General features: G+C 36.7%; 1 protein-coding gene across 1 annotated transcript in view; it reads left to right on the plus strand.

Moving 5' to 3' along the window:
- LOC136257781 (uncharacterized) overlaps positions 1–13,245 on the plus strand; it is a 119,843-nt gene that overhangs the window by 59,473 nt on the left and 47,125 nt on the right. Inside the window, exons 11-12 of the mRNA XM_066051090.1 lie at positions 4,423–4,788; positions 8,986–10,397. Coding sequence (XP_065907162.1) covers positions 4,423–4,788; positions 8,986–10,397 — 1,778 coding nt within the window. The remainder of the gene's footprint in view (positions 1–4,422; positions 4,789–8,985; positions 10,398–13,245) is intronic.

Raw genomic sequence — 13,245 nt, forward strand, 5'->3', positions numbered from 1 at the left:
CCTGTACAGAGATAAGCTAAAAACAAATCAGAGTTCAGCTAAAACAAATCAATCTGCAGAGAGATTAGCTACATACAAATCATCTTATAGATAGTTCAGCTGCAAACAAATTACCTTGTAGAGAGATCGGCTAACAAACAAATCACCCTGCAGAGAGATCAGCTACACACAAATCAACTTGTATAGAGATCAGCTACAAACAAATCACCCTGTAGAGAGATCAGCTAGAAACTACACACAATGTAAGGAGTTCAGCTACAAACAAATCACCCTGTAGAGAGATCAGCTACAAACTAGACACAAAGTAAGGAGTTCAGCTACAAGCAAGTTACCCTGTAGAGAGTTCATCTACAAGCAAATCAACCTACAGAGCAATCAGCTAGAAACAAATCACCCTGAAGAGAGGTCAGCTACAAAAATCACCCTGTAGAGAGATCAGCTAGAAACAAATCACCCTGAAGAGAGGTCAGCTACAAAAAAATCACCCTGTAGAGAGATCAGCTAGAAACAAATCACCCTGAAGAGAGGTCAACTACAAACAAAACACTTTGCAGAGAATTCAGCTACAAACAAATCAGCTTGTAGAGAGATCAGTTACACACAAATCAACCTGTCGAGAGATAAGCTAGAAACAAATCACCCTGTAGAGAGTTCAGCTACAAGCAAAACACCCTGTAGAGAGTTCAGCAACAAAGAAACCACCATGTAGAGAGTTCAACTGCAAACAAATCACCTTATAGAGAGTTCAGCTACAAATAAAATCACCCTGTAGAGAGATCAGCTAGAAACTAGACACAATGTAAGGAGTTCAGCTACAAGCAAAACACCCTTTAGTGAGTTCAGCTACAAACAAATCAACCTGCAGTGAGATCACCTACAAAAAGCACCTTGTACAGAGTTCAGCTACAAACAAATTACCCTGTAGAGAGATCGGCTACAAACAAATCAACCTGTAGAAAGATCAGCTACACACAAATCAACTTGTAGAGAGATCAGCTACAAACAAATCACCCTGTAGAGAGATCAGCTAGAAACTAGACACAATGTAAGGAGTTCAGCTACAAGTAAATCACCCTGTAGAGAGTTCAGCTAAAACAAATCAACCTGCAGAGAGATCAGCTACAAATAAATCACTTTATAGACAGTTCAGCTACAAACAAATTACCTTGTAGAGAGATCGGCTGCAAATTAATCAACCTGCAAAGAGATCAGCTACACACAAATCAACTTGTAGAGAGATCAGCTACAAACAAATCACCCTGTAGAGAGATCAGCTAGAAATTAGATACAATGCAAGGAGTTCAGCTACAAGCAAAATCACCCTTTAGTGAGTTCAGCTACAAACAAATCAACCTGCAGTGAGATCACCCACAAAAACGCACTTGTACAGAGTTCAGTTACAAACAAATTACCCTGTAGAGAGATCAGGTAGAAGAATTCACCTTGTAGAGAGTTCAGCAAGTCAGCAACAAAGAAACCACCATGTAGAGAGTTCAGCTGCAAACAAATCACCCAGTAGAAAGATCAGCTAGAAGAAGTTACCTTGTAGAGAGATCAGTTACAAAGAAACCATCATATAGAGAGTTCAGCTACAAAGAAATTACCCCGTAGAGAGTTCAGCTAGAAGAAGTCACCTTGTAAAGAGTTCAACTACAAAGAAACCATCATGTACAGAGTTCAGCTACAAAGAAACCACCTGTACAGAATTCAACTACAAACAAATCACCCTGTATAGAGAAGAAGTTACCTTGTAGATAGTTCAGCTACAACAATTCACCCTGTAGAAAGATCAACTAGAAGAAGTCACCTTGTAGAGTGTTCAGTTACAAAGAAACCATCATGTAGAGAGTTCAGCTGCAAACAAATCACTCTGTAGAGAATTCAGCTACAATGAAACCGCCATGTAGAGAGTTCAGCCTCATACAAACCACCTAGTAGAGAATTCAACTACAACAAATCACCCTGTAGAGAAGAAGTTACCTTGTAGAGAGTTCAGCTACAAAGAAACCATCATGTAGGGAGTTCAGCTACAAAGAAACCACCATGTAGAGAGTTTAGCTGCAAACAAATCACCTGTAGAGAGTTCAGCTAGAAACAAATCACCCCGTAGAGAGATCAGCTGGACAAAGTCACCTTGTAGAGAGTTCAGCTACAAAGAAACCATCATGTAGACAGTTCAGCTGCAAACAAATCACCCTGCAGAGAGTTCAGCTACAAAAAAATCACCCTGTAGAGAGTTCAGCTAGACGAAGTCACCTTATAGAGAGTTCAGCTACAAAGAAACCATCGTGTAGAGAGTTCGGCTACAAAGACACCACCATGTAGAGAGTTTAGCTGCAAACAAATCACCTGTAGAGAGTTCAGCTAGAAACAAAATACCCTGTAGAGAGACCAGCTAGAAGAGGTTACCTTGTAGAGAGTTCAGCTACAAAGAAACCATCCTGTATATAGTTCAGCTACATTTCAAGTCACCCAGTAGAGAGATCAGCTGCAAAAAAATATCCTGTGGGGCATAATGGGCATGTAATAAATATATGTATATAATTTGTATAATTACTAATAAAATCAAAAATAATTGAAGTACAAAATTCTTCTTTAAGTTCTTTTCTTCTTCCTGTAGTAAAGAAAAAAACACATGGGTTAAAAAGCCCCAAAGCCAGCCATAGGCCGGCTTTGCAGTATACAAATACAAAAAGAAGTGATATCTAATCAAAAACAGCCAAGCTGTAAAAAAGGTGCGGCCCCTAAAAAGGCCATGGTGAAAAAAGATGTGAAATCCAAGGTGGCGGCCAAGAAATGGCTGTGATGGTAGGTTAATGGTTACATTTTAATAACAACAATTCAGGTGAATTTGGTGCCAAGACCAAGCGGCACAAAATTCACCTGAATTGTCGTTATTAAAATGTAACCATTAACCTACCATCACAGCCATTTCTTGGCCGCCACCTTGGATTTCACATCTTTTTTCACCATGGCCTTTTTGGGGGCCGCACCTTTTTTACAGCTTGGCTGTTTTTGATTAGATAATATATTCTACTACAACAGTCACACATAGCCAGCTTGAGATGATTGTAAATTGTATAGCAATTATCGGTATCGGTATCTGTATCGGTGAAAATTTGCTTCTAGGTATCGGTATCGGATCGGTAGTTATTTTTCTGTATCGGTGGAACCCTAATTAATTTATAATTCTCGTATTTCGTAATTCACGAAATTTTTGTAATTCTTCAATTACGTTGCTATGCGCTGCTAAGGGAGCACTTGTTAAACAAACCACGTTTATCAGCACTTTACGCACAGAAGTATCTTCTAAACTGTTTTATAGTTTGACTATCGTCTTTTTTTCCACAAATTCTCTCGACAAAGCCTCAAAGCTGCTCTTCATTTTCGTACGAGTAAGTAGGGGATACGCCCCCTTTCCAACTTGAAGGGATAGGCTATTCCTGGTAGTCTACAAGGCCTGTACAGTTGTTTTTCAGTTGTTAAACGCTTGTAAAACCCGAAGGGAAAGTAATTCATGAAGTACACACACACATACACTTTTACAAAAACAATTTCAGTAAACCAGGCGCGCGCCCACAGCCGGCCTTCGGCCAGCTGTGTGCGCATGCCTGGTTTAAAAACTGGTCATTTTTAACATTCCTCAAATTCCATTTTATCTATAGTAACAAAGGAGTGAACAGCTAACCTTTTATGATTGGAGTTGTAGAAAAATATCCCATAGAGTTAATGTTTCAATTGAAAATGTATGAATATGCACTTTTATAAAGTAAGTGAATATTATGTTAGAGTGTTTGACAGCTCCATTAGAGTACCTCAATCTTTTTCAACTTCAAGGTCCTGATCTGCAACCCATTTGATGGCATTAGATAGAATTTGCTATATTGCAACCCTCAAACTAGTGCCCTCTGTAGGTCAATATAGATTCATCTTGTATTTCATAGATGCAGCAGGTCAGTGCTTTAGCAAAACAAAATATCATTAAGATCACATGGTCATATAAATAGAGGCTAATATAGTTGCAGAATCCTAAATGCTGCTGTACAACTAGCAGTCACACATTGTAACAAAGGGGAGGGAACTGAAAGTCCTGTACTGCATTTCAGAAGGGTTTTGGCTCCGCTATTGAAAAAACAGTTGTGCATATATACTCCCTAATAAAACAGTCAGGTATGTAGTATGTACAGCTGCTTACATGTTCATTTTATTCTTCAACCAGCTGGGTCACTACTAGACGGTAAAAAATTCTGTGAACGTGAGATTACTTTGGTATTGTACTCATGTGGTTGACACAGTTCTTCCTCTCCATAGTACTAGATTAAGTAATTTATTAATCACAGAAGTCATAATATATGCAAAGTAAATCATATCTTATTGTGATGACATATAGTGTGCATATTTCATTTCTTTAATTTAATGTAGGTCTGCAATGCCCTCCTTTAGTAAAGCCAAGAGGTGGAAATTATTCTTGCAATGGTCTACTGGTTACAGGAACAACTTGTAATTTTGAATGTGATCATGGTTTTAACTTAGTTGGTTCTGTAGAAAGACAATGTCATGATAACAAAGACTGGTCAGGGAACACAACCTTCTGTGAAATATTACACTGTGATAAATTGGATGATCCTAGTAATAGTATCATCATTCTCCCATGTACTACTGAAGTAAACACATCCTGCAGGATCACTTGCCAGCCAGAATACTACACTACTTCATCTCAACTGTTTCAACAATGCCTTTTGACACCTGAAAATGTCACTGAATGGACTGAGCCACCTGTTTGCATAAGTTAGTATTTTATGCGTGTATCTAAGCATTTGAGCTGTCTGAAAACATGTAATCATGTAGTGATTGTTATGCTATAGTGTAGCTAGCAGAATTAAAAAATTGTTTAAAAATTAAGGAGGATTTCAGCAATAAAAAAAGTAGTGACACAAGAGATGAATAATGGTTACACTACATAGGTAGCTATATAGGAAAATTCCTACTTTGGCATTGAACAAATAACATATTAATGTATGGATTTTCCTATATACCTATGTAGTACCATCATTCACTTATCTTGTTTCACTAATTTTTATCGCTGGAACCCTACTTCATTATTTTGTAAGTAGCGAGATCAAGTTAGCAACCAAGAAATGGCTGTAATGACGACAGTGCCAATCAATTATATTAATAACATACCTCTAGATTATTTTAGAACATCCTATATGTGTTCTTTTAGAAATCCTTGAAAAATGTGCACTCTATTAGATTATTACAAAAGTGATCAAAAGTCTGCTGATTGCAATACTATTATAGTATAATATTCCATCAAATTGAAGCCAATATTATAGCAATTTGGTTGCAGGTTATATAGTACACTATGATTAAGACCTATATACTCATACCAATCATCATCATCATATACATAACCATCATAATAAGTACTATGCTATGTAAATCATATTCTAGTATAAAAAGTGCAGGATTTGCATTGTTAAAAGTTGAGCAACTGCAACTTATCACATTTTGCATGAAAACTGAGGTATATACTCTAATAGAACAGTTACTGCAAAACAAAAATCCTAATAGACAAATAGCACAATCATGCATATCTAGCTTGGAAGGAATTATAAAACACTATATGTGACTGGATCTACGAAAACCGTTCTTATCGCCCAAGACAGGAAGTTTGATTTTTTCACACAAACACAAAGCTTAATGAATGCACTATCAAGTTTCACTGCCACAGTCGACCAGAGTAAAGTGGTCTGCTTTTGCTGGCTGCTTTTCTAGAGCACAGTGGCGAGCCGTACGAGTGGTCTGGGGTCTTGATGGAGCCCTGGCCGACCAGGAGATGGCTGTGTGTGGCTGTACAGCTCTGTGGTGTTGGACAATGACCTGTGCTGTAAATTTCCTTTCATTTTAGCCAGTTCTGAGCCCTGAATGGCCTATAACTTGGCCTAATTCATCCTAGCACGTCTCTTTTCAATTTTTGAACACCATCTTGTCCTCCTTCCAGGGCCCCCGCCTCCCACCCCTTCTGGAGCTCGCCTGATACAGACAACCTCGGTTTAAAAACTATCTAAAATGGCGGGAAACTTAGCTGTTGACTACTTCTTCAGTGGATGATCAGGAAGGTAAGAAATTGTTGTGAAACGTGTGAAAATTTGGTATGCGTAGCTACCACCATTGGCCAACTACAACACACAGAATATTTAAAACCGACGTTTCTCGATACTTTTAAATGGGCGATAAGACCGGTTTTCCCAGAGACAGTCACATATTGCAAATAAAATTAATGCAGAAAGTATATTACAACTCTATACAGCCATGAACAAGCATGCACAAAATTACTGTACCAGTATTACTTGTGTATTGCATAGGTCCTATGGCTTTGATTTTATTTTTATTTTATTTATTAAGGCTTCACAGCACAAGTGCTGAAGGTCTGTAAGACACCTGGTCCTACAGCCTGTTTAAAGATCAGTGGGTATTTTTCTGTATTGGTATATGGAGCACTAGTTTGTTTTATATAAACGTCATTGTTTCTGTACATAAGAAGAACAATGATTTGTGTGAAATATAGTGTTGGGCGGTATGGCATTTTTAATCCCAGTATTGAGAAAATACCCCGGAATTCGGTGTTTTATGGTATCCTGGTAGTCAACTAATAACACACTTTTAATCAACCTGGTATTGCTTTATTTGTGATAAAAACAGTCACATGTTAATCTGTAGTTACTATCCAAAGTTGGGTATTTACCACAAGTAAAAGTTACTCAACCCGTAATCGATAATTGGGGTAAATACGAGGTGTAGTGCCCTAGCTTACGCATGCACATCGAGTCGATGCTTCGATGGGATCGAGACTTTACGTAGCGATTAAATAGCTTAGGTAAGGAAAGGTAATGATACGACAATAATAATAACTATAATAATACATGTTATAAAGACTAATAATAAAGAATTACAGTTATAAAAAAATTTGATCGGCACAAATGGCCGACCAACGGCTACATTGATCGGTCAACAACATCAGTTGGTTGGAAAATGGCTGATGGCCGACTGTTATATTGTACTCTGACTTAATTAAATGTCAAGACCTGATGTCTGGCTTCCCTCATAGCACAATACACTCATTCCGGTATATTTGAAAGTCAATACCTTTCAAATGGTTTGATGAAAATACCATGGTATACGGTATTTCAGTATACTGCCCAACATTAGTGTAAAAATAAGCCTCAAAGCCAGTTTATGTTAGGCTTAGGGGTATTTAAATACAAAACAGAAATGAAATCCATGCAAAAAACAGCCAAACTGTATAAAGGCAGGGCCTGAAATTATGTTTTTAAAATGATCTGACAAATCCTGCTATTTGGTCAGACATACTCAATAGTACTGTGCAAAAACTTCCTAAAAGTGTTCAGACATTAGCCAAAAATTGTCAGAAAATGGTAGGGATCCGCCGATTATGCTGGCATAATAATGAGCATAATAGGTGCCTGAAAGAATTGAGCATAATGCTAGCATAATAGGCAGAACACTTGTGCATTACCATAATATCGTACCTCCTCCACAGAGATATAAATATTGAGCATAATTTGAGCATAATAGGTAATTTCCATAGATTGATATACTCTAACAGAACAGTCAGAGAATAATCAGACACAGCTGACTGTTCTATTGGAGTATATTGATCTTTTCTGTGACATGCATTTTGACAAGCTTCAGCAACTTACTGCTTTCCCATAAGTGCAAATTTACTAGAAAACATGGGACCTGAGATATAAATATTGAGCATAATTTGAGCATAATAGGTAAATACTGAGCATTAATTTAAGCATAATAGGCTAAATTTTGAGCAATGCAGTATAGCATAATAGGTAAAATAATGAGCATAATCAGCAGGTCCCTACAGATGTCTGACCATAATTTCAGGCTCTGTAAAAGGTGCAGCCTTTAAAGCTTGATGTGAAAAAGTTGTGAAATCAAAGGTGGCAGCCATTAAATAACTGCAATTATGCTAATGATAATAGATTTTAATTTTGTGCATTGTTATCATTAACATCATTGCAGCCATTTGATGGATGCCACCTTTCTTTTTTCACCCAAGCTTTGGGAGGCCATACCCTTTTTATAAACCTTGGCTGTTTTTGCATGGATATTTTTGTGAGAAGTAAAACTATTTGTAATCTCTTCTGTGTACTGCACAGAGCAATAAATCTTATGCTTATTTGAATTTGTGTATTTAGGGTGTGCAAACCCAAAAATCCATATCTTTAAACCAACGTGCAAACTATTGTCATATGTATAGGAGTAAGAAAACAATTGAGTGGCATCAAATTTTGTATATCCCTTTTAGTAAAAATAACTCAAAATACATTAAAATCAAGTAATGTATAGTTTTTTGTAACCTTGTTCTTTTTATCCAGTACTCTTTCTCAACTTTTGTGTCTGTCCACTTCACTGTGAAGTACAGGTAGTTATATAGTTGGTAAATTTTCAGTGTCGCCATGCAAAGCTGAAAATATTTTGTGATCTGTATAGCTTCTTCACCTCTAAGACAAGTGCCCGAGTACTGCCAGAGCTTTCCCTAGCAAAATAAAGTAAAGTGGTTAAACCATCAATTTTCTACTAACATCAAAGTCAATTTTTAAATTATATACGTTCTTTTTACCACATCAATAGAGTTTCAAGTAAAATAGAGTGGTGCTGCACTGCTCTACTGCTCTTTAGGGAAGCCACTGACTACTGATTCAGAAGTATTCAACTGATTGCTAAAAGAATGTTTATGTGTCGTACCATCTCTATACTTTGCTCACATATATATAGGCATGCCAAACTGATGATGTGATCTGTTACACAAAGATTTCATCATGTGATCAAAAGTTATATAGCATAAAAAAAACAATATTTCAAGTTACTAATTCTTTTTGGTTTGCACATCCTAACATTACAGTAGTTAGTTTTTTTATAATGTCATTATTAATTATATCGTAGAACGAGAAGGATGTACTCCAAACCCGTGTAAACATAAAGGGATCTGCATGGATACTGCACACAACACATTTTACTGTCAATGTGATGGAACAGGATACACTGGTGATATTTGCAATACTCTTGTAATTGATGTGCCTAGCATTCTTACAATGGTCGTAAATTCTCCTATTACTTTTACAGTATCTGCTTCACCAGACAGAGTGTTTCCATTGCGTGTGGTATCATATGAACCCAACAATGTAATAGTCACACCTTCATCTCTGATGATGTCTCCCAAGTCAACTTACTGGAACATTTCATTGACCATAAAAAAGCCTGGATTGTATAAAATAGAGTTCATAGTTGATGATGATACAATTAACTACGAACCAATACATCCTGCTATTGTGTTAGCAACTGATGATTTTGCTGATGCAAAATGTCCAAAAAGAAAGTATAATGGTGGTATGTTAACACCAGGTTGTTGTCAAGCTGGTGAAACAGACCTTGGAATTAATTTTAAGTGTCCACCAAGTCATAGCAACCTTGTTTTCAACTCAACCTGTGGTTGGATTACACATGATATACCACGCTCAGCTGGTGTAATCTTCAGTTCCAATAATGGCTTTGTTATGCCAATTGCAGTGGCAGGAGCCCAATTTCGGTCAAATGATGGTTATACAAATCTAAATGGCATCACAACTACCAATTTTGATAATGACTGCACTGGATGTTTTAATGACAATGTTGTAAAATCTGTTGATGTTTGTCAAACCAAAAGTAAAACAATGAAGGATATATGGTGTTCCCTAAAATATGACTCACTGGCATTCACTTATCTTCACCATGCAATGTCACTGGTTCCTAAATGGCTTAGAATTAAAGCACTGCAAAGTGATCGCATTCATGATGTGAACAGCTATATGGTAAAACTAGTCCATTCAGATAACTTTGATGAACTAGAAGAATGTGACAGCTTAACTGCATTGTCTAATGGCTTGTATGCAGTTCTAATTTACACTGGTTCATTAAACGCCACAGTGAATAAAGAAACTGAACAATTACAATCTAGTAAATCCCCAATGTGTTTTGCTGTTAATCTTTGTGAAGGAGCAAGTACACCGCTTTACATTACCATTCCAGGTCATGTCCATTACCTAATGCAGTCATACAGCTTTATGCGTGACCTACAATATAAGGGATGGAATATCAACATTCATAATATTGCAATCTGTAGCAATGTAATAAATTATGTAGCTAGCCAAGTAAAGCAGCAAACTTATTGGAATGGATTTAATAAAATGTTATCTGAACAGCCTATACCCCACGTGATAGCTAATTTGAAGTTTTCTAAGGTTCTATTAAGTAGAAGTGCAATGACTAAACTGGACTTTTCTGGAGATTTACACTATTGTCATAGTAATTTTAATCAAGTAAGTTGCACTAAGGTAGCTAATAGAGTTGCTAACATGGTAACTAATCCAAAACAGCCAAGCTGTAAAAAAGTGTGCGGCCCTCAAAAAGGCTATGGTGAAAAAAGATGTGAAATCCAAGGTGGCGGCCAAGAAATGGCTGTGATGGTAGGTTAATGGTAAAAATTTTAATAACGACAATTCAGGTGAATTTTTGTGCCGCTTGGTCAAATTTATGCTTTATGTATAAACAATTCATGACAAATTGCCCCATTAATTGTGACTGGATTTTGGAAAAATGGTCCAAATCGCACATTAGAAATTTCGAGATAAGTGGTTTTAAAGAATTTAAGCCAGCATAACTCTCCAAGGATAGCAAGCACGCATATGAAATTTACACTAAAGATGTATCAGTCTGTTACCTTTCAGACCACTTCCAGTACTTGTAGCTGCTCATAGAGTTTCCCACCAAATAAGATAGAAAATCTGAGCAGTTGGACGAGCGAAGTAGTATCACGAGTGATCACAAAGGGGTGGGGGGTGGCGGAGTGGGCAAGGATTAGACTTCGGAATGGAGGCAGACCATGATTGCAGTCCAGGGACGAGATTACAGGGCTGTGCTGACTCCTTAGTGGCTGACATGTAGCAAAATCCACAGAAAAATATCTGGCCAACATTATCAGGCTGTCCACCAGTAAGCCACTGATTCTTGCCAAGCCAGGTCCTTCACAAGGCCTAAATCCACCATTTGAGCTCTGCACACCACCCAGAAAAGATGTCTGTTGTAACCAGCCTCGAGCAGTTTGAGTGGTTCTGAGTGTCAAAACTACTAGTACGATAGTGTAGCTATCCACTTGAGGTGTTAGCTTGATTTTTCCTTATGTGCGATTTGGATCGGTTTTGTAACATCTGGTCACAATTTTCTTTTTTATTGTCCAATATAAAATTGCTTAAAATAAGCAACAGTTAACTCTAAAAATTTGGCCTGTACTAACTACTGCATACATACATACATACATAGTTCATTAGTTTTTTGTTTGTTTTTTTTATCCCTTCGGCTTGCTATTTCCTTAACTTACCATAATTCACTTTATTTTTGTACAAAAAATTTTCATGATAAATTTTTTTTGCGTAAAAATATTTTCATATGATTTAAATAAATGACTGCTCTATTAGAGTAGCTCGATCTTGTATAAAATTTTTTGTGCAAGAAATTTTCATACAAATCTTGTTATTTTACAATGAAAAAAAAGCAAATTACGGTACTTCCAGGTTGCAGTCATTTCTTTCAAATTGCTTCCTGATTCAATCTTGTCACAGCTGTGTTTCTGGGGGATTATCCCCCCAGACCTCCTATAGTTAGCTAGAAATCATTTCAGTCTTGCACTATGTAACACCAGCCCTCTTTCTCACTTTCACTATTTGGATAACCATGACAATACAGTGCTCAAAATAGGTACTTCATACACAAAAGCAAATTTAATTTGTTTAATTTGGACCATGTGTAACAACAGCTCAACCCTCTGGTCAGTGTTGGGAGTAACGCGTTACATAAGTAACGCGTTACGTAATATTATTACTTTTGTGGTAACTAAGTAATATAACGAAATACGCTAGAAAAACGGGCAATATAACTCGATTTACTTTACTTACAAATGTAACGTGTTACCTAAGTAATATAGTTACTGTAACGAGTCTAATATTACATAATATTATTACTACAAGTAACGAAGTTACTAATCTCGTTAGTTAACTTCTGAGTAACGCCTAGCCAAAACGAAGTAACGAAGCCTACTGAATGAAGCTTATTCACCAGCTTCTTACTTATAACCAAGATTTGTACATTGTCCAACAACGCAATCATGTCATGTGATAAAGTGGTAGTTTCACACGTGACAGTTTAAGGCTGTGGACACAAAGTAATATATGTAATATTGTTATAGCTACTTTATTTTATGGGTAATATGTAACTGTAACTAAATAGTTCAGTTGCAAGTAATATGTAATATGTAACTAGTTACTTTTACAAAGTAACTTGCCCAACACTGCATATTACATATTACTTGCAACTGAACTATTTAGTTACAGTTACATATTACCCATAAAATAAAGTAGCTATAATAATATTACATATTATATTACTTTGTGTCCACAGCCTTAAGCTGTCATGTGTGAAACTACCACTTTATCACGTGACATGATTGCATTGTTGGACAATGTGCAAATCTTGGTTATAAGTAAGAAGCTGGTGAATAAGCTTCATTCAGTAGGTTTCGTTACTTCGTTTTGGCTAGGCGTTACTCAGAGGATAACTAATGAGATTAGTAACTTCGTTACTTGTAGTAATAATATTATGTAATATTAGACTCATTACAGTAACTATATTACTTAGGTAACGCGTTACATTTGTAAGTAAAGTAACTTGAGTTATATTACCCATTTTTATAGCGTATTTCGTTATATTACTTAGTTACCACAAAAGTAATAATATTACTGTACATAACGCGCTACTTATGTAACACGTTACTCCCAACACTGGTAATATGTAACTAGTTACTAAAGTAACTTGCCCAACACTGCCTCTGGTCTCAATTTAGGGCTAGTTGTAAAAAATAATTTTTTTAAAGCCACTGACGAGTAGCAAAGCGACATCAAGATACTCTAATAGAACAGTCACCCTAATAGAGCATTCAGCTGCTGAGGTACTCTAATAGAACAGTTACCATACAGCTACAAATATATTGCTCTACCAATTCAGTCACCCTGTAGGGAGATCAGCTTGAAACCAATTCACCCTGTAGAGAGTTCAGCCACAAACAAACCACCTTGTACAGAGTTCAGCTACAAGCAATTAAGTCACTCTGTAGAG

Source organism: Dysidea avara, chromosome 6 (assembly GCF_963678975.1).
Source record: "Dysidea avara chromosome 6, odDysAvar1.4, whole genome shotgun sequence".
NCBI classification, from domain to species: domain Eukaryota; kingdom Metazoa; phylum Porifera; class Demospongiae; order Dictyoceratida; family Dysideidae; genus Dysidea; species Dysidea avara.